This window comes from Ailuropoda melanoleuca, chromosome 3 (genome assembly GCF_002007445.2).
Source record: "Ailuropoda melanoleuca isolate Jingjing chromosome 3, ASM200744v2, whole genome shotgun sequence".
NCBI lineage: Eukaryota > Metazoa > Chordata > Mammalia > Carnivora > Ursidae > Ailuropoda > Ailuropoda melanoleuca.
In genome coordinates this window covers 21,377,586-21,404,101 of record NC_048220.1, presented here as the reverse complement: position 1 = coordinate 21,404,101, position 26,516 = coordinate 21,377,586, and the positions used below count along the sequence as shown (strand labels likewise).

The 26,516-nt window shown below is 55.5% G+C and overlaps 1 protein-coding gene across 2 annotated transcripts; it reads right to left on the bottom strand.

Moving 5' to 3' along the window:
* Positions 1 to 7,226: 7,226 nt before the first annotated feature.
* Positions 7,227 to 22,442, bottom strand: PDLIM4 (PDZ and LIM domain 4). 2 transcript variants are annotated; one of them, XM_002912894.4, is made up of 7 exons: positions 22,250 to 22,442; positions 16,985 to 17,136; positions 13,176 to 13,257; positions 8,480 to 8,661; positions 8,109 to 8,272; positions 7,673 to 7,790; positions 7,227 to 7,542 (listed from the first exon to the last, which is right to left on the bottom strand). In XM_002912894.4, exons 1-7 carry the CDS (start codon positions 22,340 to 22,342, stop codon positions 7,338 to 7,340), a joined length of 996 nt encoding a protein of 331 aa, XP_002912940.2. In that variant the 5' UTR covers positions 22,343 to 22,442; the 3' UTR covers positions 7,227 to 7,337. The 2 variants fall into 2 exon arrangements, with proteins under 2 accessions (XP_002912940.2, XP_034511882.1); XM_034655991.1 differs by lacking the exon at positions 7,673 to 7,790 and having other exon boundaries at positions 7,472 to 7,542.
* Positions 22,443 to 26,516: the final 4,074 nt, after the last annotated feature.

Sequence of the window (26,516 nt, the reverse complement as noted above, 5' to 3'; positions counted from 1 at the left end):
GAATCATCGAACTTTACATCAGAAACCAGGGATGTACTGTATGGTGACTAACATAATATAAAAAAAAAAAACATTAAAATTAAAAAAAAAAAAAGAAGAAAGATCCCTCTGGTGGCCAAACTGAGAATGCAGGGAAGGAAGCTTGGGTGGAGGAGGGGATGCCAGGGAGACTGTAGTAGGTGTTGGAGAGGATGATGGTGGTGGTGGCCAAGCAAGAGATGGACTCTGCAACTGTTACGGAGGTGGCGGGACAGATTTTGATGACTCGAGGGATGTGGGCATTAGGGAGGGAGAGGAGCCAGGGAAGATGCCTCATTTGGGGTGTTTTTTTTTTTTTTTAAGATTTTATTTTATTTATTTGACAGAGATAGAGACAGCCAGCGAGAGAGGGAACACAAGCAGGGGGAGTGGGAGAGGAAGAAGCAGGCTCACAGCGGAGGAGCCTGATGTGGGGCTCGATCCCATAACGCCGGGATCACGCCCTGAGCCGAAGGCAGACGCTCAACCGCTGTGCCACCCAGGCGCCCCTGGGGTGTTGTTTTTATCAAAGATGGAAGCAGAGGAGTAAAAGCAGGTTTGACAGAAGATGGGGAGATGGGCTTTTGAGTGTGAGGTGTCCTTGGGACATCCAGGTAGATGTGCGCAGTCAGTCAGAGGTCGGGGCTGGAGGTACCTATTCGGGAGTGTTCATGATGGCAGAGTTCTGGTCACCTGGGAGTGGAGCCAGTCAGGGTGCCTGGCTGCAAGCAGACTCAGAGAATTGATGAGAAAGCTGTACATCTGGCAGGTATAAGCAGAAACCCACCATGGATGCAGCTCTGGGTGCTGGGAAGTAAACAAACCGAAGTGGAGTCCAAGTAGGACATTTGCTTTTAGATTGAGCTTAGAGAAAGAACTCCCCCTTGCCTGGGCTAGGGTGTCCTTTGTTCTCTGTCCCCCCAGACCAAATGCAGTGGATGAGGTAGGACTACAAAAGGATGGCAGGGGCAGTTTGGAAGGGGTCTAGCTATTACACATCCCAAACAACCCAAGCCATTCTAGAGAGTGAGCTTCTGGAGAGGCCGGGAGGAGTTGGGCCAGAGCCATGAGACAGCGGGCGCCTCAGTGACAGGCAGGAGAGGGGCAGGAACGTGGGATGAGAAAGCACAGCCTGAGGGGCTGAGGGGCAAGAGGCCGTTCCCACCCAGGAATCTCTCTGTGGGTGACGAGGGTGGTTCCAGTGGTCAGAGCAAGAGCTCTGGGAGCTGGAGGGGGCCATTCCCAACTCTCTCAGTAGTGCCAAGAACCACTGAGGAGTTGGTGAGCAGCCAACAGCTGTTCAGCAGGAGTCGTGACCTGACTCCAGAAAGAGGCCTGGGGGTGGGTTCATGCATGGCACAATTTATGACGAGATGTTTGGACACCAGCCTCATCTACACTCAGACCTAAAGCTTCAGGGGTCACCTTGGTTCAGCCCAGCTTCCACCATCCCATACCCCATGGAGGGTTGGAATCTCAGCCCCGTGTGAGGAGAGGATGAGTCTGAAGCCTGCACTCTGGCCTCTTCTAGAGACCTTGCCAAGCAGAGACAGATTAGCACCCTTCAGAAGTGACCAGTCACCAGTCAGAGTCACCAGATCCTTAGTAGGGCAGGCAATGTTCTCTAGGGAAAATGAGTGCCCTTATCATCAAGATTAGCTAGCCAGTATGTGACACTGGCAAGTGTCTCAACATTTCTGAGCTCAGCCGTAAAATGTGGATAAGAACTCCCTTTCCGGTTGATGTGAATGAGGATTAAAGAAGAGTAATGTCAGTTCACCAAGGACTTGGGAACGAAGACCTGGGACACATCGGCTCTTGTGAGAGTTATTATCCAGCACTCATTTCTTTCTCTAAGTCTGTGTCTGTGCTCTAGCTGCTCATGAAAACGTGCCCTTACGCCAAGAATGCCCTGGACAGCAGCTGAATGTCGTTCTACTGCTGCCATTCTTGGTGAAGATGTGTGTGGGAGCAGTGCTTCAGCCTCTGAGCTTGGCCAACCAGGTCCAACTGGGGAGACAGACCCCTCACAGGGCTGGTCAGTCAGGTTTCTGAGCCTGCATGGCTAAGGCTAACCCCAGACCCTGCAGGAACAGGTGAGGCTTCTGGCAGCCTCTCCTGGGATTTCTGTCTTCTGCCTTCAACCACAAGTGGTTGCAAATCGTTTGTTAGATAGGAGCAAAGAAGAAATTGGATTTCTGTGGGGACTCAAATAGAGTTTCCCACTTGTGGTAGAGGGGGCACAGGAGGCCAGTCCTTGCTTGCTAGAGAGGCCCCTTTATTATCCTCAATCCTTTTTAGACTTCCACCTCCAGTTAGAGGTGCTGAGGAATATTGTATGGAAAATACTGAATATTATGAGGGAAAATGATAAATCAGGAAATTATATGGAGTTATGAAGACAGGTCAGGGGCTGGCTGGGCCCCAATGGCAAGAAGCTGTTGTTACCCTGGGTAAGAGTGAGCAGTTGAAGATGGAGCTGGAGTGCAGGTAAGCCAGGCAGGGAGACCCAGAGGCCAAGGAGGGGGCAGGGCGCTCCCCAGGTGGGCAGAGGGACTCTGGGCCCACAGCCTAGTCATCTGGGCATCACAAGGTAGGTCACAATAACCCCCAACTCAGTTGTTCATTGGTTGTGAGCTCAGTGCCAGACCATTGTGCCCCCTGGAGCGAGTGGCTCCGTCCTTGGCCTGGAAGGAAGGGCTGGCATGAAGTGACATTTCTCCTGCCCTCAGCCCTTTCTTTGGATCTCAAGAACAAAGGTGGGGCAAACAAAGATTGTCACACAGAGAACTAAAAAGGAGGACCCCATTTTCATTCCAAGCTCCTTGGAAGGTTCAGGAAGGCTGCAGGAGTCTGGAGGAGAGCTTGGTGAGTTAAACCTACAGGTCAGCACGACTGCAGTCAAGGCATGAGGTAGGGCTGCCAGCAGGGATCAGCAGGGGCTGCAACCTCGTGTGGCCTTGGGGGCTGGGATTGGGAGTTTAGACTTCGTCCTGAGACCAATGGGGAGCTATGGACGCCTTACTAGACAGGAGTGACATAACCAAAATCACATTTTAAAAAGCTCCCTTTGCTGCTATGTGGAGAAAGGATTGAGGGGCCAGACAGAAGATAGAAAGGTCAAGCAGGAGGTTATGACAGCACCCACGCAAGAGAATGTGGGAGCCTGGACCATGGCTGGAGCTATGGAGGCAGAGGGAAATGGGCTAGTTAGCGATTAGTTAGGGATGAATGCAGTCATGCCTACCAACTGGTGTCCCTGCTTCCACCTTTGCCCCTTATAGTCTATTCTTCATAGAGCAGTCAGAGTGATCCTGGTTAAAACATAAAAGTCGAGGTCATGCCACTCCTCTGGCTTCTCATCTCAGAGTAAGAGCCAAAGTCCTTCCCATGGCTTGCAGGGTCCACAGAGTCAGCTTTACTGCCCCCACGTCTCTCCGGCCTTATCTACTGCTCCTGGGCATATCACTTACACTATTCTAGCCATTTCTTCACTGTTCTTAGAACTCGGCAAGCACACGCCTCCTCCCCCAGCCCCACACAGCACCTTTATATCTCCTCCTCCCTCTGCCTGCAATGCAATTTCCCCAGATACCCACACAGATGCTCCCATATCACCTCAGGTCTTTGCTTAAATGTCACCTTATCTGTGAGATCTTTCTCAGTTCCCTACACAAAGGGATCACTAATTCTCTGCTGTAATGCCTGTTTTATTTCTTTTATGGAAGTGCTTATAATCTGTACTTACTTTGTATTTGTTCAAAATGTTTTCCACACGGGGCGCCTGGGTGGCACAGAGGTTAAGCGCCTGCCTTCGGCTCAGGGCGTGATCCCGGCGTTATGGGATCGAGCCCCACATCAGGCTCTTCTGCTGTGAGCCTGCTTCTTCCTCTCCCACTCCCCCTGCTTGTGTTCCCTCTCTCGCTGGCTGTCTCTATCTCTGTAGAATAAATAAATAAAATCTTTAAAAAAAAATGTTTTCCACATATGAAGCACAACACCTGGAACATAGTAGATTCTTGGCAAATAATTAGTTGAATGAATGAGTTGAGGCTGAGGATGCCAGAGGCTGAGGATATAGGAGGGATATAGTTGCCCTCTGGGTCTTATCTCTCTAGAGATAACCCTAGAGGGTTTAGGAAGTATGCCAGCAGAAACCAGTACAGCAAGGTGAGGAATTAGATGGTGGGAGGCATGGAGGCCTAGAATGTGTGTGTGTGTGTGTGTGTGTGTGTAGGGGAGGGGGTGCGGGGTGTTGCCCCTAGCGGCCTGGGGTCTGGGTAGGACAGACATAAGTCTGGGCCAGGCTCTGACAAAGGAAATAATAGGTTGTGCCCAGAAGCATGGGGTGAGAATGGAAGGGGTGCGGTAGAAGGCGTGTGGATGGGAATTACTTACTCTGCCTGGGGATGTGTGGGCCAAGGCTTTGTTCTAAGGGAGAGGAGGATAGGGGCAGTGGAGTTGGGCCTTGAAGAGTGAGTAGGGTTTGCTGGATGGAGAAGAAATAAAGTCATTTTGAGTTTGAGAGAAGATCTGAGAGGTATGAAAAGACAGGGTGGTATGGTGTAGCAGAGGAAATGAGACCAAGCAGTCAGCAACATCAGCCCAAAAGGCCTGAAATGCTAGCCCTACAATTGATAGATCTGGGACTCTATCCTGAGGGCTCTGGGGGCCATGAAGGGGTTCATGAAACAAGGGAGTAGGAGAATGCACAGAAATAGGCCCCAGAAATGGTTAGGAGGCAGATCCCCAGACACAGTGATGGGTAGGATGTGAGGGCGGGGTGAGGGTGCAGATGATATCCAAATCTCTGGTTTGAAGGCCTCTGAGGTAAGGACCTGAGAGAGGGGCAGCTTTGGGATCAGTAATGAACTCTGGGTCTGGGCCAGGTGGGCTGGGATACTCTGAATTGGGGATCCTGGACCTGTGTCTCCTCCTGAGAGTCTGCTGCCCTGTCTCAGAACTGGCACCCTGGATCACAGACACCTTGTGCCACATCCCGGGATTAAGGCTAGTACAGGCGGCTGGTGGCTCTACAGCGGCGGGTGGGAATGGGGAGCCTAGTCTCTGCGAGTGTGAGCCTGGCCGAGCGGTGGGGGCCGGTCCCTGTGGCTCCGGTATTTATTTTTCCGCCTGCCCCTGAGTCTAATGGCTTCCCTGGCTGCCCGTCATCCTTGTGCTCCCGCCTAGCACGGGGTGGGGCCCGGACTTTGTCAGCGGGCGAGGCGCGTGTGGAGGAAAGGGCAGAAGCCTCCACCGCCCCACCCGACTCCCGTGCGGCCGTAGGGGGCGAGAGTGAGCGGGCGCGCGGGCGCGCGCGTGTACGTGTATGTGTGCGCGCGCCCGCGCGCGCGGCCCGGACGCTCGGTCCGCTCCAGACTCTGCCTTCCTGCTCACCGACTGACCCCTCGCCGAGCAGAAGGGGACACGGGCGGGGCGGGGCGGGGCCCGAGGTCGTCCGCACTACCGGGGCCCAGGACTGCAGCCCTCTCCTCGCCTCGCTTCTCAGGGCGCACCTGCCCGCTGCCCTGGCCTGGGCGCCCTCAGGGAGGGGAGGAGTCGGCGGGAGGAGCCTTTGGACGGCGCCTCTCAGAACGACTTAAAGCAGGAACACAGTGTCTACGAGAAGAAAACAGAAATAAAAATTTACAACATTATGTACACAACCCCTGAAAAAATGCACAGTAAGCACCGATCACATTATTCTTCAGGAGGACAGGGCAGTTCTTACCAAGTGAGTGTATAGAGACAGGGTCACAGTTCAGAAAGGTTGGTTGGTTTTTCCAGAGCTTGACATACTGAGTCTAAATCTTGAGAATTGGAAATGTACAAGAACAGCCTTGACAAGTTTGTAAATGAAGAACAAGGAGAGATTGGCATATTAAACTCTAAAACAGTAGTAATTAAATCAAGGCGATGGTGTCAGTGGAATCGAGTCCAGCAACAGGGAGTCTTACAAAAATATGAAAAGGTCCTATGGAAAAATCAGTGAAGAGTTTAGGGCAATTCACACAAGAACTCTTGGAGGGAGAAGACCATCCTGTTCCCCACTGTTCAGTCAGCGCCCAGCAGCAAACAGAAGAAATATTTGTCAAATGAATGCACATCACCGGTAATCAGAGGGGTGCAAATTAAAGCAAGTGCATGTTTTATTTTACTTAGCAGATTGCCAAAAATGAAAAAAAAAAAAAAGATAATATCCTGTGTTGGCAAGAGCATGAAGGAAAAAGGTACTGTCATGTGCTGACGGTAAGAGTGTGAGCTGATAAGTCTTTTGTGGTTTGCAATAGTACAAAATTGAAAATAGCACAAACGTTCATTAGTCGGGGCTCCCTAAATAAACTGGGACTAAGTAAATGAGGCTGCTTCTGGCTAGGAGCATGCTGTGGAGAACGCAAATCCATGTGACCTGGCGTCGGGGACAGTTTGTTGCGTGTGAACAGCCGTAATTCACCAACTCTGATACCATTTATATTTTCAAAAAGTGCGAGTCTGTGCCGGCTTCTGCAACAGAGCCGTGAAAGGCTCCAGGTCCCCCCACCACTCTGTAACCGCCAGGCCTCAGAGAAGAGGGCCCTAGGCCGTCTTCCTTTCTCCCCCCCCCCACCCCCTCCCCGCCTTCTCTTGTCTCTCACTGCCCCTCCCCGGCACTCTCCAAGCGCGCCCCCTGCTGGGGAGAAGAGAAGGGGAAAGAAAAAGGGGTTGGGCAAGAATAAAGTGGGCAGGGGGCAGGACGCGGGGGGCGGAAGAGGAGAGAGGGAGAAACCCGTGACAATGCCGCCAAGAAGACCAGGAAGCAGATAACCGCCCACGGCAGTCCCAGTGATCTTCCCACGCTGCGCAATCCTTCCTGCTGCTGCTAGGGGCTGCCCTCGTTCTGCGGGTGGCCAGACAGGACCTCTCCTATCTGTGCTCACATTTGTCATACCTTTGTACACAGAGTTCCTCATCCTGAAGAACAGATCTCTCCTCATCCCTTAGTTCTCGGCTGACACCGTCCCTGACTCCAACGAGATCAGACCCCTTGGCGTCACATCACTTCTAGCAGCCCAGACCTCACCTCCCTATTAATATAACTGCCCCTTGTGATTTATATCTGCCATCCATCTAGGCTGTGGCCTCCTTGAAGACAGCGCAGCACCTGTGTTGTTCACCCATGTCCCCAGTGCCTAGGACATGCTTGGCACCTGAACAGAGGTACTGACAGGTTCAAGGCTGAGCAGAGGGAATTTATTAGAGGCAGGGGGCAAACACATATTTACATGGGCCGAGCGGGGGCATTAAAAGCAGAAGCGGGGACGGGAGGTTCCGGGAGCAGCTCAGACGAGTTCCACCTTGGCATTGGGGTACACCGCCACCACGTCGTAGCCCTCGGGTGGCTTGACACGCGCCTTGGCGTGGTTCTCGCAGTAGAGCCGCTCGTCCAGAAAGAAGTAACCGCGCTGCTTCAGGTTCAGGCCGCAGTCGCTGCACATGAAGCACTCAGGGTGGTAGAGCTTGTCCCGCGCCTTGACGATGGTGCCCCTGATGGGGAGACAGGGAGAGGGCTGCTTCCGGCGACTGACGGATTCGTGAGCACGCTCCCATCCAGCGCCTCGGGCGGGGCCGGGGGAGTGCCGGGGTCGGGGTAGGGGAAGCAGGGGAGGGTACTCACACTATGCCGTGGCCGCAGCGCGTGCATTCAGGCAGTCCTTGCAGGCCACTCAGCGGAGCGCCCAGCTTGCTGGCGGTGGGCTTGAGGTTGCGGGGGCCGCTGGACCCAGGCCGCTCTCCTGAAAGCCGAAGCGCAAGCGGCATGAGCCCGGTGCAGAGGTCAGAAAAGAGAACTTCACTTCTGCGCGGTGTGGGTTGGACCCAGCTTCCGGGACCACCAGCACTGCGACGGCGGACGAGGTTTGGAGGGGGAGGGGCCACAACAAGGGGTGGAGTGGGAGCGAAGGGTGTGGGAACGCTCGGAGAAGACGCGGCAGGGGCAGATGGCTGGGAGGCGGGACGGGGGGGAGGGTCGCAAAGGAGCGGCAGCGGGGCTGGGCTCTTCAGGGCACCTAAGGGAGTGTGCGGCAGGTGGGGCAAGTTGGCGGGAGTCTTACCGCCCTCTCCGGCCTCTAGCATGCCCTGCAAGTAGCGGAAGGAGCCTGACTGCTTGGGCTCCGAAGCCGAGGGCTCCGCCGGCTCCCGCAGCATCCTGTACACCTCTGAGCCCAGGTCCACTCCGTAGTCACGGCTCCGCGGAAGGCCTCTGGCTGTGTCCGTGCTGGGCAAAAGAGATGCACCCAGGGACACGGTTGTGGTACCAGCCTTCCCTCTGCCAGCTCACGGGTCTGGCGAGGTTTGCAGAATGAAACCAGCTGAGACCCAAAGATCAAGTGTCAGGGGTCAAGATGTGACCCAGTGAGATCTGAGAGATCTGGGATCAAGATGGGATCTGGGTGTGGCTTCAAAGGCCACTTCTCTGTACTACCTGTGAAGTGGAGACACATGCAGGGTGCTCATTTGGGTCAGTAAGGTAGCCTCACTGCTGCTGCCATTGTGATGGAATGGGAGGTGAGATGGCTGCCCATAAGGAGGTCCCAGGCCTGGCCTGCCATCTTCTAGCCCAATCCCGGTGGCTGAGGGCCTCCTGCTGGTCGCTGGACTGCCATCCTACGAGAGAGAGGGGCCTGAGGCACTGAGAAACCATCTGGGGTAGGGCTCCTGGCATTCCTTATACATTCCATCTTTACCCCGTTATGCCAGGCCTTCTTGGATGTCGGCTGGTTACCCCTGCTCTGGCATCTCTGGGCTGTGGTGCCCAGCCAGGGAAGGGCTGAACTTGGGCCTGGTTCAACCCCAGAAGAAATGAGAAATGCCCGTGGAAAGTCAGACACAAAAACCTAAGTGCCAGAGACTCAACCTTGGCACATGAGCCATGTGGTGATTCTGACCACCAGTGCCCGTGACGGATGGTGTTGGGGCACAACCATTCCAAGTAGCCTTTTAAGGCCAGCGTGACTGGAGCAGAGTTTGTGGTTTCCTTGCAGAGATGGTCCTGGTGCCAGGCCTTCTCACCTGCCAGAACTGTGCTGGGTATTGTATGGGCCTGTAGCTGGGAACATGAAAAAGAAAGCCCTGTCCTACAGCCAGGAAGAGTCATCAATCACTGTGTGCCCAAGGCACACAATGGGTGTGGGGGGCAGACTGAGGTTCAAAGGCATCATTGTGAGGTCAGCCCCCTTCAGGCCTGTACCTTTGCCTCCATTTCATGCTCCGCAGGGCAATATGCGTGGCCTTCTACAGGCATAGCAGATGAAGGCAGCGGCTGGGCCAGGGCTGAAGGATCCCCACCCTACTACTCCATGGCCAGCCTGGTGCCCTTGGCTGAAACATCTGGGGAAATGCTTCGACCATGTCTCCTCAGCTCAGGAGAAAAGGGCCATATCTCCATGGTATAGATCTGAATAGGGACGGGGAATCTTTGTGTCTGCAGAGTCCAGGGCTATGGGGCCCCTAGCTTGCAGGCACATAGAGGTATGCACACTCTTACAAGGACTTTCACAGACAAACACGCGCATGAAGACAACACACGAGGTCTAGTCACTCCACTGACATACACCAAATCACACATACACGGTCTCATATACTCAGAGCCAGTGCTGGTCACCCTGGGGACAACCGTAGTCGTAGAGCAGCCTGACTTGAGGATAAAGTACAGGAGTCCAGGCTATGGAGGTGGGTCTCAGCCTCAGCCTGGGAGGTGACATGTAAATTTCTCCTCTACTCTACACTGGGGATGAGGAGACTAGGGGGTGGGGACAAGATGCCTACTCTGGAGGGGAAAAGCCTGTGTGAGACTCAGGTGGCCTCCAGCACTGGGGCACAGCGGAGCCCGCAAAACTTTGTCTCAACTTCCCCGGCTTTTTCTGCAGCCTCTGAGCTGGGTGGGAGCTCAGGGACTGGGCAGACCAGCCACTGAGTGGGGATGGTGCCCCCATTTCCCCCACCTCAACAGACAAAGGGGAGGGTCTCTCGCTGCCCAGGTGGGCCCCTATCAATGAGGCAATAGCAGTAGGAAAACCCTCTTCCCCACTGGGCCCAACAAAAGCCCTTGAGAAACCCGAGCACTTTTGCACATGTGTCTGCAGGGCAGAGAGGCAGGCAAGGCTGGCCTGGCCTGTAATGGGGACCAGATGGGCCATGGGCTGTGGGGGCAGGGCTAGGCCTGGTACGGAGGAGGCTTCAACAGGAAGGGGAGTCAGAAGGTCATGGAGGAAGGAGGCCCTCACTCACCCAGCAGGGTGTGGGAGTCCACTGCGGGGTCATCAGAGCCACTGCCCCCCCCACGGCCACCCATGCAGCTGCCTCTCTTGGTCTGAACTCAGTGGTTAGGACACACATGGTGACCTCAGTCTCAGTGTGAGTCCCACCTCTATCACCTCTCTGAGCCTGTTTCTTCATCCGTGAAGTGGGGAATGTAATGGTCTCTACATCCTAAGTTCCTTGTGGGGATAAATGAGACAGTTGCATGCAGAGCACTCAGCATACTGCCTGGCACACAGCAGATGCTTGTTGGATGAATGGGCATTCCTGTGTTCCTATTCCTATTCCTGGATGTCCCCCGCTCTCTGCAGTAGTGCACTTGGTACCATGTGCTCCCCTTTCTGAGTGTCTGCCAGCTGTTGATTTGGTTGTTGAAGTCTCAATGGGATAATCAGCAGAATGGGGGAAACTGGCTGCTTGTTCATCAGGTCCCATGTGACTGTGGTCAGAATCTGGGACACTCAGGGCACCTGGGTGGCTCAGTCGGTTAAGTGTCTGCCTTCAGCTCGGGTCCTATTCGCAGGGTCCTGGGACTGAGTCCTGCATCGGGCTCTCTGCTCAGCCGGGAGTCTGCTTCTCCCTCTCCCTTTCCCTGCTCATGCTCTCTCTCTCACTCTCTCTCAAAGAAATAAAATCTTAAAAAAAAAAAATAATCTGGGACACTCAACTTGGATGAAGGTGGGCACTGAATCCAGAGGAGCAAGTGGCACCTCCAGGAGGCCAAATCCCAGCTCTCTGCTGGTCTGGAGAGGACAGGCTGAGTGTGTGAGGGCTGCCTGCTCTTACCTGGCTTGCCTTAACCCATCACCTGGTTCTCAGCTTAAATGCCATCCTCTCCAGGAAACCTTCCCTTATCATCATCCTTCCTCCGCCCTGGGCTGGACCAAATGCCTCTTGTGTTCCCACATAAGTAAGGCATGAGGGGAGAAGGGTCTCCTATGACCCTACATGACCTGCAGAACCTATTTGCATGGGGGTGCATACCAGGGTACCTTGTGCTGGTCTTAGGGCCAACTGTGGTTTTCTCCTCCTCTGATGTCTCTAGCTGGGCCCACACACTCCCCGCTGCCGGCGGAGGGTGGGAGCAGTGTGGGGACAATGGGCCCTGTGTCTGCGTTCCTGAGGACACAGCCCTGCATGGGCTGGGTGGGGGTGTTTTTGTCGCCATCCATGGAGCTCATGACTTTTAAGTACAAGAGGGGGATGGCAGCTGAGGGGCAGCCCGATTGCTTAGAGAAAATCCCTCTGACTCCAGCCTGAGCCACTGGCAGCCTTGCCCTTGAGGAGGTCAGTAAGGGAAAGTGTGGGGGCAGGGGCAGCTGCTTTCCAGCCCCCCGCCCCCAGGCGCCCTGGCCCTGAGCCTCTCCTGAAGGATGGAATAGAGCTGAGATTCAAATTCCAAAACTCAGGCACTCTTGCCCTATCCATCCTGCACTCACACGTGACAGCTGGCCTCACATATGTGCTGGAGGCCTGCACAACGCTGCTGCCTTCTGCCTGGCCCGCGTCAGGCCTGGCCAATTTGTCAATCCCTGCTCACCCCTGGCCCCTTGGACCAGGGCAAGCTTTGGAGACACAAGTGTGGCCATGAATCTCTGCAAGAACAGCTGAGGTCCTGGACAGAGGAAACCAAGAGACTGTTTGTGGTTCTGCCCCATCACCTCATCCCTTGCCTCTGCCCTCCCACCCATAGGAGTTTCTTTTTTCTGAACCTGTGATGCACAATCTCACTTCTGCGCCTTTGTATGAGCTTCCTTGCACACTTCCTTTCTCCACACCTCTTTGCTGGCCCTATTCTTTCTAGCCCTGCAGGTCTTGACTTGGATACTTCCTCCTCCAGGAAGCCCTCTCTGAACCCTTAGGTGAATCATGTACCTACTCTGGACTCCTTTGGCTCCTGGCTTCTGCCATTCCAGAATTGCTAAGTTCCTCTTCCTTTTCATAACGGCACTCCCTGGCTTGTAGTAAGCATTTGGCCTCCAAGACTCCAGCAAAAGCAAGGTAGGGAACAAATATCAGAACAAGAGGGTTGGGATAAATGGTGAGGGAGATGGCCTTCTATACAGCGAAGGCTCCATGGCGAGAAAGCAGACACAGCAGACCTAGAAGGCCATGGCCCCACATGCTGAGTCCCACAGCTCTGGCCCCATCACAGACCAGTCCAATCTCCACCTTATCCCAGAGATGTTGAGCTGGCTCGGGAGACCTCAGCCCTGCCCTCTTGGCCACCTCTCAAGTCCATGGCACAATGAGGCCCTAGAGCAGCTTCTTCCTGCCCCGCCTCCCACATTTGAGGACAGTATCATAGTTGTGACTCCTGTCATACATGGAAAGGTGCCTGTGGCCCGAGGTCTGCGGGGTGCAGCCAGGAGAACACTTCAGCCTAAGACAGGGCAAGGAAGTGCCTTATATTCTAAGGTCAGTCTTGAGGCCCGAGTTTGGTTTTAGCCAGGGGAGTGTCCAAGGCTAAGATGAGACAGAAGAGTATGCAAACAGCCGAGGTCATGCCACAGCCTACAGTTTCCCGCCACCCAGCCCCCAAGCCACATGACTTCCTCTTGGTCTGGCATTACTAGGCACCAGAGTGAAACCCAGCCGGGGGGCCTAGCCCCGTTCCTGCCCACTATAAGAACCTTTGTCTCAGAACCTAGGACTACTTAGAGTACAGACAGAGCCCCCAGCAGGTGCTCATTACCTGGGGAGCACAGGATGGGGCATGGACTGCTGCTTCAGTCTCTGGCCTGGGCATCTGAAAGCCAGACAGCAAGACATCTAGTGCTGTTAAACCCATGGACCAGGCCTGGCCTGTCTGCGCTGGGCTTGCTCTGAACCAGGCCAGGCCACGTGGTGTCCATACATACCTGGGCCTCAGGGTCAATGTGGATCCTCTGTGCCTGCGCCTTGCTGTCCTCTGGGGCACCAGGCCAGCTCCTGCCTTCAGGTCTGTGACAGGAATTGGCATGGTCAGACAGGTCTGCTTACTGTGCCTACCATAAGTGGGGCCAGGACCAGGAAGGGCCAGGCTCTGGGCCCAGAGCCACCCAGGACCCAACCTGGCACCCTGCACGGCAGAGGGCTCCACCACAGCACTTGCCCCTGCATCAGATTGTGGCCGTTGTGGCAAGGAGACATAACTCCAGATCTGCCACCTGCCTCGGGTGGGGCTGTGTGTTCCATCGCCACCAGCTGCTTCATGCCTCTCTGGTCTCATTCCCAGACAGGATGCAACAGAAGCCCTTCAGCTTCCCCACTTTTTCACCCTCTTCATGGCCTCAGCAAAAAGAAGGCGAGCTCATAGCAGGGCGTGCCAGGCCTCACACATTGATCAGCTAGGAGCCCATCTGCTTATCCTCTTCCATCCGCAGCCCCTGGCCTGGCCTGGAGGTCAGGCATCCATGGGCTCTGGGGGAGGTGACATAAAGGCTTTGAGGGGTGCGCCTCCCCTCTTGCTGCCGGCAGAGTCATCACCAATGTCTGCCCAGCCCAAATGGGAAACAGGCCATTAGGAAATTCCTGCTTCACCATAGAAACCAAAAGCCAAACACCACTCAGGAGGGAGAAAAACATCATAAACCTGCCATAAGCGGGGCAGGCGGGGCAGGCGGGGCTGAGAGGCTAAGGGCCTGGGGCTGAGTCCTGCCATTCAGTAGCCCTGGGATGAGGCAAGCCAGGAGGGTGCATGGACCCTGGACTCACGGGTGTGAAGAGAGTTCGGTTAGACTGAAGGGGAATGATGTCCCCATTCACCTCAAAAGGCCTCCTGGGGCTTTCCAAGAACTCACCACTGGGCTAGCAGCTCAACATGGCCTCTCTCCCCCCAACTCACTGAAAGATTTCGAACTGTCTACTCCTGTAGTCCACACTCTACACTTCCTAACCGTGGCCCATTCCTTAACCCAGTACAGACTAGCCTCTCTCCCCCAGAGCCTTCCACAGGCCTGTGCGACCAAGGCTCTGCTACGTGAGGGCAATACCATCCCCACTGGCACCTGGGCCCAGCCCTCTCAGCCAGGCTCCCAGTGACTGCCCTAACTCACAGCTCCACCTATGGCCTCCACCTGCTCGGAACTCTGCTGGCATCAGTCTAGGACATCTCCTGTGGTTAAGATGGCCTTACACTTCTCTGAAGTTGTGCCCAGAAGAGAAGTACAAGCCTGAGGTCTGGAGGTCAGAGTGCACAAAGTACTCAGAGCAAAGAGTGTGGCCCAAGGCAGCAGATCAGTATGAAGGGCTTATTCAAGTTCCATCCCTAGGCCTTCACTTCAGGCTGGACAGGTGGCAGCATCTACCATCTTTAAGGAAAATGGCAGCCCAAGGGTAGGCCAGGTAACTGTATCTTATAACATTTGCAATGGGCAACACAGACCCCACCAGAAGCCAGGGTTAAAGGCTGATGCCAGGAAGGTTCTGGGCCTACAGAACATGTCCAGAAAGTATGGGTTAGCTTGGATTGTTGGACAACTGGCTCTGAGTTCTAGACAAGATAAGCATAGCAGGGAAGCTGGGCCCTCCTTTCACTTTTCATTCTGTGGAGAAGTCTGTGGAGGATTAGAGCCCTCTGTACACAAGAGGGCAGGTAGGGAACTGGTCTGGCTAGAGCTCTGGAGGTGGGGGCACAGAATATCTCTCTCCAGTCAGCTCACCAGGCTGATCTTCCACAGAAACCATATTGATGGCGTCTTTGGAGCATAGGTCCTGGCATAGGCAGGACAGAAAGGAGGGTCTGAGGCCTTGCAGGTCAGATGGTGCCCAGGAGAAGAAATGCTGGCCCAGAGGGTCAAGGTGGTCTTCGCATCTTGATCTCCCAGAATCTGCATGTGTGAGAACTGGGGATCGGGGATGGAGGACAGGACCCCAGAATTTCACCCTGAGCAGACCCGGTACATCATAAGCATTCAATCTCCCAATCATAAGATGGTCCCATTTTTGGAGTTAAGGAAACAGAGCTTTGAGATTAAATCACTTGCTGGAGGACAACGTAGTTCTCAAGTGCAGGGCTGGGACTTGAACCCAGATGTGTGATAGTAGAGAATGTGCTTTTACCTGCTCCATGGCCAGGCAGCATTTGGGGGCAGAGTAGAACAGGTCAGGGGACCCCTGGCTCCATCCATGCTTGGCTTGGAACAAATGACCAGGGAAGGAAAGCAGGAAGGAAGGAAGGAAGTGGGACCTCCACCCTGCCCCCATCCTGCTACCCTCCCCTGACATCATTCCCTCTGGGAACCTCCTGACTCAGGCCCCCTACAAGCCCCCGCTGCCTCCCCCACCCCACCACTACCAGGGCTTCCCTTCTTTAGCCATGCAAAATCAAGGCCGGAGGTGAGTCAGGGCCCAGGAAACCAGCCAAGTGGGGCGGCCGCAGAGGCCACTCGTGGGCAGAGCAGTGCTGATGTTTCCCTCAGACAGACTGTACCTCAGTCTGGGAGAGGGCAATGAATGTGATCCTGTTTGGCAGAGAAGGAAACCCAGGCTCACAGAGGTCATCTGGTGTACCTAAGATCCCACAGAGTCTGGATTAGAACCAGCTCTGCTGAACTCCCAGGTCAGGGCCCACTCCCCTTGGCGTTGCACTCAGCTCCAAGAGCACAGTCAGGGGTCCTGACCCCAACCTTGACCCAGACCCGGGCCAGACACACATGGAGGCTATCTCAGAAGCCTTCCTAACATGTTTAATGGCTCCCAGCCCTGCCAGCTCTAACGCATAGTTAGCTGTGTTGTGGTTTGGGGAGGCTCTGCCGGCACACATCCACAGGGGGGTCATGGAAAGTCCCTGTTAGCAGTGAACGTGGCAGAGCTGAGCAGTTATGTCTGACTTCTCTGGATCCAAGCAAGACGGGGGGAGGGAGATCCCATTCAGCCAGGACCTGGCCTACTGCCTTTAGAACTGAACAAAGACCTAGGGCCTGACTAGGGCTGCAGATACCTCAGGTGGACCTCCCATCCTAGACCATTTATAAGGCACAGATGGGGCTTGGTGATTGATCCCCAATCCTCCCCTTCATGTTGGCTGTATGGCATGATCCAGTCCACAGCATCCAGATTTAACCAGGGAAGAGGCATGGGCCATAGCAGGGCCAGCCGAGGCAGGCCATCTGTGGGGTGGCAGGAGTGGTCGGCAGCCACTCCTGGGAGTGAGAGAGACCTGAGGACAAGTTTTGCTTCCCCACTCCCTTGCTGTGTGACTTTAGGCCCCAGCTAACCTTTCTGAGCCTCAGCTTTCTCATCTGTAATGTGGGGACTATACCAGGTTCCACCTTAACAAGCAGGTTTGAAGGTTAAATGAGGTGTTGGACAAGAAATGACTTTGAAATGGTCATCGAGCTGATCACTCAGGGGTGGGAAGAAGGCTGAAATCACCCGCCACCCCAGAGGCTACCCACAGTCTTATTTCATCCTTGATTTGGGCTGCCTATCCCCTCCCATAAGTCCCTCAATACACTTCCAGCCCTGAGCAACAGGGGGCTTCTTTCCTTCTTACATCACCCCCATCTCCAAACTGTCTGTGAGGCCCTGGGAAAGCGCTAGTTCCGAGGACCGGGGTGCCACGGAGCTGAGGCAGAGAGGACGTGTGAGGCCCGGCTCTCCCAGGATGCTGGCCGTTCCTCACTTATCCTCCCCTTCATTCTGCCCCCGCCCCCCATCACCCTGGGCCAGCCTAGCCCGTACGTACCTGCTCACAGAGAGTGTGAGATGGTCATGGCAGCCCTTGATGCGGTTCTGAGCCTCCAGGTGTGTCATGAGCTCTGTGCTTTCCCCATTGATGGCCTGGATCAGGTCTCCAGGGCACAAGGCAGCCAGTGCGGCCTTGCTGCCAGCGTGGACCTGTAGAGAGACAAGCCAGAGGGCTGGGCATTGGTCATTTTGTGGCCTTGTTGCAATCTCAGCCCTGGACCCCTCTGACCTCAGAACCTGGGCTGTGCAGCCCTGCTGCCCACGTGACCTGTGGGTGGGCAAGCCCAGAGACCGGTTGAGTTCCCATATGGTCTTGCCACAGCCTCTGCTCTGAACACCGTCAATTCCAGAGCCCGAAGGACCGCTGGGGTGTGAGGGCATAAAAGAGGGGCTTTCTTGGGACTGGGACAAGTGGGATGTCACTCTTATAGCCTGCATATGTGCCCAAGGACATGCAAGGGACACACAGGGACATATGTGCTCCCAGATACATACAAAGCATGGGCCTGTCACAAATACCCTACACAGACAGGGCGCTACCCAGATACACTGCACAGCAGCCCCTTGACCCGACATTTCCTAGTGACCTTGTCTCCCTCATTGTTTCCTTTCATCTCTACCCCCCACATTCACCTCCACCTCCTCACACTCTATCCAGACCGATCGACTATCCAGGGGCTGCCGACAGTGCCAGATATGCTCACCTTCTGCTTCTGCAGATGCTCTTCTCTCTCCCTGGAACGCTCTTTGCTTTGACCTGACTCTCCTCACCATCAGGTCTTAGTGGAGAGGCCATTCCCCCGAGGAGCCTCTTCTCTGGGCTCTCACAGTACTCTGTGCACCCCCTTTACGACTTTGCTCCCCTAATACTGTTAGTGCCTCCTTCTGGGTCTGTGTCATCCCCTCCCCAGGCAAGTCCAGGGCCACCTACTTCCAGCTGCCCACCTGCACTGCTGAGTCACCAGTTTACCTCCACTTCCTTTGCAGGACAGGCACTCTCTCAGGCCACCCTAGTGCTTCTACCGACTCCAGGCAAACGGTGTGCGTACCCGGAGCCTCTTACAATGCTGGTCCCCTGATGAGGGCCGCACAAGGTTGAGGATCGGCTAACAGGGAGGCCTGAGTAAGGAGCCAGGGGAATTCAGGCAACAGGGCACTCTTCGCCCTATCCCTGGTCCCAACACCGCCTTTGGAAAAAGACTTTAAGCACCCTCATTAAAAAAAATTTTTTTTTTGAAGTAATTTGTATGCCTGATGTGGGGCTCAAACACATAACCCCGAGGTTAAGAGTCACATGCTCCACCAACTGGAGCGTAGGCGCCCTCATTCCTACCCAGCCTCTCCAGTGGTGCCCTCAAGAGCTTCCAGTGACCCCGTTCCTGTTGCTGGGGTTGGGAGCTCCTGGAAGCCCAGCTCCGCTTATCCAGTTTTCGGTAGTGAGTGGACAAAACGGAGGTGCTGGCAGCTCCCTGGCTGGAGTCCTGGTGTGGGCAGTGCCTAAGCTGACCCGCCCTGAAGTAGGCTGCCCCAAGGAATGTTTTTCTGGAGCATGACCCCCCCCAGCCAACAGCCCACCCTGGATGCTCATCCACAGGGCCTGGGCACCCACACATCCTGTCATCCTGGGGCAAGGACCCACCGGGCGTTATCCCACCCTCTGCTCAAGGCCCTGCTCCAGGCCCCTCTCTGGCATGGACATATGCTCTGTGACATGGCCTGGGCTCAGTGCTTTACCCACAGCTAGTTCATGGCAACCTTTCAACCACCTGATGAGACAGAGGCTGTTCTCATTCCTAGAGATGAAGTAAGGGAGGCTTGGGGGAAGGGGCAACTTGCCCCAGTCCCCACGGTGGAGAGAAGTCTTCTTCAGGGGGGCGGCTAGCTGCAGGATGACTCAGCCAGTACAAGGGGTGCATTCAGGCCCCTGTGGGTGGAGGAAGTTCTTGAAAGCAGGGGTGGCTGGGACTCTGCCAACTCCACTAGCTCAGGGAGTTCTGGTCAGAGAGGGCATGAGGCCAGGAAACCGTGACTCTCCCAACTGCCTTTATATGCATTGTCTCATTAATCCTCCAGGAAAGCCCATTTCTTTTTTTTTTTTTTTTAAAGATTTTATTTATTTATTCCATAGAGATAGAGACAGCCAGCGAGAGAGGGAACACAAGCAGGGGTTAGTGGGAGAGGAAGAAGCAGGCTCACAGCAGAGGAGCCTGATGTGGGGCTCGATCCCAGAACGCTGGGATCACGCCCTGAGCGTGAAGGCAGACGCTTAACCGCTGTGCCACCCAGGCGCCCCAGGAAAGCCCATTTCTTAGTTGAAGAAACTGAGGTCCAGAGAAGTGCAGAAGGATGCTCGATTGATAAACGGCCGAGTTAGGATTTCATTCCAAGCCAACCAATTCCAAGTCTTATCCACTAATCACTGTGATTTTTTGCAGCAAGGGAGTGAGGGGAGAGAGGGTCCCAGGGGAGAGAGAGTGTTGCAGGTAAAAAGATCAGCATGTATAATGGCTCATCTGGGAGGGAGAATAAAAGCAGTCTCCTGGGTTTGAAGCATCATTAGCGAGAAGAGAATGGAAGAAGAGTCAGAGAAGAAGCAGGGACCGGACCTGCAGGCATTGTAGGCCCAGGTGAAAAGCTGGCCTTTCTCCTGGGTGGTTGGGAACTATGGAGGGTTCTAAGCAGGGAAGTCACAGGACACAGTTTAACTCAGGCCTATCTGTCCGGCTGCTGAGTGCAGGATAAATAGACAGAAGGAAGGGAGTGGGGTATACCGAGGGCAGCTGGGAGGCTGTGGCATGAACCGGCCTCCTCACCTGCAGCAGCTACTTCCCCGGCCCCTGCTGCACTCTGCCCAGCCTAGACACGGTGGTGGACTGGAAGTCACAGAGTCTGGTGCCGAATTGTCCCATACAGTCGCAGCAAGTTCCAGACAGGCCTGGGTTCCTGTCCATGCTCTGCTTCTCCAGATACGCCACCTTAGGCTCTCTGAGACTTAGTGTCCCCATCTATAATATGAGGCCAGAGGGAGTCCTTACTGGTAAGAGCTCTTGTGAGGACTACCTGAGACAATCAGGACAAAAAGTCCCCACAATGGGTTGAGCACATGGTGGTTCTCACTCCAGGTGCTGGGTGCTGGGGAGCCGGTACCAACACCCATTAGGGTAGGGCCTGGAATGCTGCGGATGCTCAGGCAGGGCCAGCAATCACTGCCGTTCGGAGCGGAAGAAGCCTGGGGCAATGTTCTTGGGGGCTCCCTGAGGCTTCATGGGCTGAGGTTGTAAGGCCCCAGCTCCTCCAGGCAGCCAGCCTCCTCCCTGTCTGAGTGTGGCTGTCCCCACAGCAGGCTAGGCAGGGAGAGGCCCTGGAAGCATGGAAGAGGTTGGGTCTTGAGCCCCCTTGGTAAAGACACTCCCACATATCCTGTATCTGTAGATGTGCCCTTGCGGTACCTGCTGGGCAAGCTGTGGCCTGTGTCTCCCCAGCTGCACGGATCTTCCCAGATACCACCCAAATCTAGGCTCAGGCATCCTGGTTCCTTGGGCCTGAGCTGCTGCTACATGACTTTGGGGGACAAGGTTCTTCCTGGCAAACCCTCTCCCAGCCTGCCTGCCTGCCTGCCAGGAGCCTGCATCCCGGTCAGCTCCAAACAAGGCCGCCGCTGCTGCTGCCACTGTGACGTGTGGGAAGGCCTTTCCTCCACGGGCAGGCAGCCGCATGGGCAACAGATGTCTCTGCTCCCTGCCGCCTGTGGCTGTCAGCCGCCGCCACGGAGCCTGTCAGCGGCCTCACGCCCAGGGTGCCTGGACTGCTGGCTGCCCTAGCACCCCCACCAGCCCCCCTTGGCAGACACACAGCAAAGCATACATGCAGACAGACACAGAGGCGCGTGCATACACACACACACACACACACACACACACACACACACAGCAGTCTCCCCCAGGGAAGTGGGAGATGAAAGACTCCCGGATGTGTTAAAGGCCCACCTCTCTCAGCCCCAGGAACCTGGTGGCCGTGGGGTAAGGGCCGATGTGGGAAGCCTCCCAGGACAGCTGGGCCTGCCTGTCACCCTGGCCCCCAGAAAAGGGATTCCATGATTCTCCACTCCACCGGGTGCCCATCCCCTCCCAAGTAGTGGAAAGAAGTCTCTGAAAGCCCAGCCAGCTTGGTCCAGCCTCCATGAAAAGAGGTGGCAGTACAGTGGGGAAAGGTGGTTCTCAATTCTCCTGACTCAGGCCCACAAAGATCAGAGCAGCCTGTGTGGGCATAAAGGATGGCCCTCAAATAGCCCCAGGTCCCCTCTGCTCCTTCCTCCAGAGTGAGATCCTTTAAGGGCAGGACCTGAGGTTTTGCCCTCTTTTGTCCCCTAGTCTGGAACCCCCAAAGGCAGAGACTGACTCCCCTTTTTTTTACCCTTCAAACTAAGGGACCCCAAGGGTGGGCCAGGATCCTGTCCCCCTGAGACTGGGCACCCCTTCTGACAGGGCCTGAATCCCTTCTTCAGCTCCTCTGTCCTCACATTAGCCACCGCCCAGAGCTGTGCCCACTCCTCTTTCTCCTCTGTCCTTACTATAGGGCAGTGCATGGCCCTGGAAACCACAGAAACTGGGCTGGGGCTATTCTGGCCCCTGGCCTTGTGTGGCCTTGGGGGGAGAGGGTTTCACAACCTCACATTCAAGTCTCCCTTCCCCTGGAAGCCCCAAATTCCTCTTGGTCACTTCCCCTTAGGATGCCTGAGGTCTTAGATGAGAGTCTGACCAAAACCAGAGTGAGGAAGTGGATGGATTTTCTTCTTTTCATATTCAGAGAGGACCCCAGACCTCCCTGGGGTCACCCAGCTCTAATGGCAGGGACCTTTGATAGGAGAAGGGGCTCTCGGGCATCTTGCCTCAAATACTCAGGCTGGGTCCAGTTTAAGCAGCGTTTCTGGGCCTCTGGAGCTCTGTCCAGATCCCTGGCCCAGTGAGGTCCTTCCCCGGCCTGCAGCAACTCCCCCAAAATGAGACCAGCAGGGAGGCTGGTGTGTGAACTGGGGTGGTGGGGAGGGGATCCTTCAAGGGATAGGGAAGGCAGGCCCAGAGCAGGGAGGGAGGGGCGTTGGGGCCGCACTCCCCTGCCTGGGAGCCTCCAGAGCCCGTGTGTCGCCCTGGCCGATCCTTGGCTTTCGAACCTCCGGGACGTCGGGGATCCGGGTCTCGGTGGACCGCGAGCAGAGGGTCTCAGATCGAAGACCTCCCCACCGCCCCGTGGCCGCCGGACTCACCCGCGAGATGGTAAGGGGTGCGCTGAAGTCCCGGCCGCCTACTAGGCGGAAGCCCCAGGGCGAAGGGCCGCGCAGGGTCACGGAGTGGGGCATCACGGGCTGGAGCCGCAGCCGGAGCTGGAGCCGGACACTGAGGAGCCGCCGCCGCCGCCGCCGCCGCCGCCGCCGCCACCGCCGCCACCGCCGCCCCCCCCGCAGCAGGCAGGAGCCGCCCCGGCCCCCTTACCGTTCTCCTATCAGACTTGCGAGCTGCCAGGGGCCGCCTCCCCAGAGCCAGACTACCCCTCGCCGTGTCAGTACCCCATGGATGGAGCCCCGCAGAGCGGCCTAGCAGCACAGGACTGTCCCCGGAGCTCGGGACTGCAGGAGGCCCCCTCCAGCTACGACCCTCTTGCCCTCGCAGAGTTCCCCGGACTCTTCGATTGTGAAATGCTNGTGAGGGGGGCAAATGGGGGATGGGGCCGCGCCTTGCTCCGAAAACTCCTCAAGGTCTTGGCAGTCAAACCTGACTCCCTCCCCCTCGGTGGGGTGCGCGGAGTCCTTTGAACCGCAAGCACTGACCAGCCACCTCCAGCCTGAGGGGGCCTGGGCCAGGGACACAGCTCCAGGATGACAGTAGGCAGCCAAGTATGGGCTGAATACAGAAAGGTCTCCAGCCTTGCTCTGGGAGGCCAGGAGGTCTGTCTGGAAGAAGCGGCCTCTAACTTGAGTCTAGAAGCAAGGTGGAGTCTTGTCCTTCCTGGTGTCACTCCTTCCCCAGCTTCCCTCCTCTCTCAGGCCATCTTCCTGGCTGCACAGCCTCTTCTCACCCGCCTTTGCAAGGATTTTTGTTTCCCTAGGCCTCCTAGAGAAGGAGCAGCTAAGGTGGTTGGGGCAGTAGCTGCACCACTGGAGGGGAATGATGTATTTGAGGGGCATGCAATTGTGGGCGGCCTTCCCTTGAGGCCGTTCCTGGTGCTGTCTTCACTTCCAGCCGTTGTCCTCCAGGGACGTCCTTGAATGGCCCTTGCAGGTGCAATGGCTTGGCTCGCCCGGACACTTTGTGTCTGGCTGTGTCAAGGCAGCACTGTTTTATTTTCCAGGTTCTGAGGAGGCCCCTAATTTAGCCATTTTTGACAACCCTGCGTGTCCTCTGGGCCAACTTTTGGTAAGGGCTCTGCCCTTGGGAGGCTAACAGGGTGAGATATGTCCACTAGCAGCCCCGAGAAGCAAGTCCACTTAAGAGGCACAAACTTGGGCACCTGGGTGGCTCAGTTGGTTAAGTGTCTGCCTTTGGCTTAGGTCACGGTCCCAGGGTCCTGGCATTGAGCCCCGCATCTGGTTGCCTGCTCAGCAGGGAGCCTCTTTCTCCCTCTGCCTGCAGCTCCCCTGCTTGTGCTCTCTCTCTGTCAAATAAATAAAATCTTAAAAAGAGAGAGAGAGACAGAAACTTAGGATATTCCAAGGAATGGGGGGTGCCTTCACAGTGGAATGTGGACTCCGCTCCAGGGGGTGGGGTTCTGCTGTCTCTTCGGCTGGCAGAGAAAGGTGAGTGGTATCTGTGGCAGTGGTATGTATGGGGGGCGGTGTTCATATCCACGGTGTGCCAGCCACGGTATTGGGCTCTCAGTCCTGTGAGGTGGAGGTTTCTGCTCAGCCCCCTACAGACCTGGAGAGGAGTGGAACTGGATAGAGTGGAAGGGCCAGAAGGAAAGCTGGTCTCTGGATGGTCTCTCAGAGGTCTCTCAGATGGTCCCTCAGAGCCGCAGCCCTTGGTTCCCACTGAGGGGCAAGGAGAGTGGGGACAACCATCACCTATCAAAGACTGTCCAAGGGTTAGATGCACAGAAAGGCTGGGTAGTCAGAGACACCTTATCTGGATTCCAAGAACTGTAGTGAACGTAAGTGACACAGAGTCATGCTAGGGGAAAGGGATCCTTAAGGGTCTGTGGAAGTTTCTACCTGAGACACTTCATAGTGGATTCTTTTTTTTTTTTAAGATTTTATTTATTCATTTGACAGAGAGAGAGAGAGACAGCCAGCGAGAGAGGGAACACAAGCAGGGGGAGTGGGAGAGGAAGAAGCAGGCTCATAGTGGAGGAGCCCGATGTGGGGCTCGATACCATAATGCCGGGATCACGCCCTGAGCCGAAGGCAGATGCTTAACGACTGAGCCACCCAGGCGCCCCACTTCATAGTGGATTCTTAAAACTCCTCCTTGGCACTGCTTCCATCACCCAACTTACACACCTCCGGAGACTGTCAACACCCCCCATTCTGAAACTACTTCATTGCCTTCCTGTTTCCTTCCTTTTGGGGGGAAGCATGTCACTCCCTTCCAGAAGTAGTCCTCCTGAATATGACTTTCCCCGCCCTTTGTCATCTGGTCAGTGTAATCCATCTGTGAGGGCTTCTATCACAGGGTTGAAGATGGGAGGAGTGGGGGGGGGCTCTTCTAGAATCTGTGTATAAGCTTACCCATTTCAATGTGCAATTTCTGGGTCCGTTCCAGGGCCTATCCCAGCTATCCTGCCCAGTGGGTCCTTGATGACATCCCTGACTTGAGAGGGCATCAGAGGCCCATTTCTGACAATGCCCTCCCACAGGATACCGGCTGGGCAGGCTGTGCTGCTGGAGACTGGGGACAGACCTTAAGAACCACACTGTGGGCTCACTGCTGAGGTAGATTATGTCCTGAATAGCAGGCCAGACAAGCTGCTTCTAAACCCATTCCTGTTACTTCCTCCAGGAAGCCTTCAGAATTTCCTTTCACTCTTAATGGCCTTATTTCTTGGGGTTGCTGTGTTGTCAAATCCCTATCATACCACAGCACTACATCACAGGGCAATTACAGGGTCTGGGAGTCCTCTCCAAGGTGGGGATGGGTGGCAGCTGGGTCATGCCTCACCTCTGCCCTTGTGGACTTCACTTGTTCACTGCACACCACCAGGCATCTGCGCTGCTGTATAACCAGTGCATTTCATGCATTCTCTATCCATTCAAAAAAGATGTACAGAGTGCTTTTCCTATGCCATGGCCTGTGCCTGCCCGGGGCTGGGGTCAAAGTGTCCATGGGGGGCAGGGACTGTGTCTATCTCATTTATTTAAGTTTTCCCGGCACCCGGCAGAGAGCCTGGCACACAGAGGGTGTTCAAAAACATTGCCTGTTGAATAGCATTATCATTGTTGTAGGAAAGATCATCTTGGCTCACCCCTTGGCCACCACCCAGAGAGAAGCAGAGAGGGAATGAGGGGCCAGGAAGGGGGAAGACTTCTGCCCCTGCTGCCTTGGAGGTCACACTCAAGGATCCCAAGTGGCTCAGGGCACTATGCTCAGGCTGTCTGTGAGCAGCCAAGGTTAGGAGAAACCACAGTGCTTTTTCCTCAATGGGCTGGCAAGCTCCAGCAGGAGCAGAAGTGTTTGGAAGATGCCCTTGGGGCTGAGGCTACAGTGAAGGGGAGGGAAGCACTAGGACAAGGAACAACCTCGGGCCAACCTGAGGGTGAAAGCAGCCTAGGAGACTGCCCAGCATAGGAAGCAGATCTGGGTGGGGGCGGGGTGGTGGTTGGAGTGAAGCTAATGGAGCTGCCCATGGGGATACCTTCCTGGGAGGTGGTCAGAGAGCTCAGACGCTGACCTGCCCCATCCTGGCCCAGTGGCCACAGGTTCCTGGGTGAAGTCTGCCCCATTCAGGCTCAGCTCCTCGGGCCAATACCTCCCTTTCTGTAGGCCCAGCTTCCTCCCCCAGTCAGTAGCCTGGTTTCCAAGGGGATTTAAATCCTTGATGGGGGCATCCCCTCTTCATGAGATACCCGGTCCATGGTACTGACTACTGCAGGGCCCCAGAGGACAGCCAGAGAAGAACCTGAGAAACCCCCAATTTAGGGTGCCCTGTTTGGCCTAGCTCCCGGTCCCATAGCTTCTGGTCATCCAGGGCTCTGCTCTCCATGAGGCTTGCTGGTCCAGGTTAGGAGTCTCTGAGTCTGAAGCATGGAAAGAACAGTAATCTGTGGCAAGGCTGGGTGAGGAGGGGTGGTGTGGGCCTTGGCGCTACAGTCATAGGGAGCCAAGGTGGGTCCTAGGCAGGGTTTGAGGGGCTCTGAAGGAACAGAGGCATCCAGGAGCATGGGCACCAGGCCATATCTAGAAGGAAATCAGGGATCGTGTAGCCTGTGAGGTGCATGGAGTGCTGATGCACCACACATCCTGGGTGGACAGGACTCAGTCAAGGAGGTAACAAAGCTGGCCTTTGAGCTGTGTTTGGTGCCACAGAACACACGGAGGAGG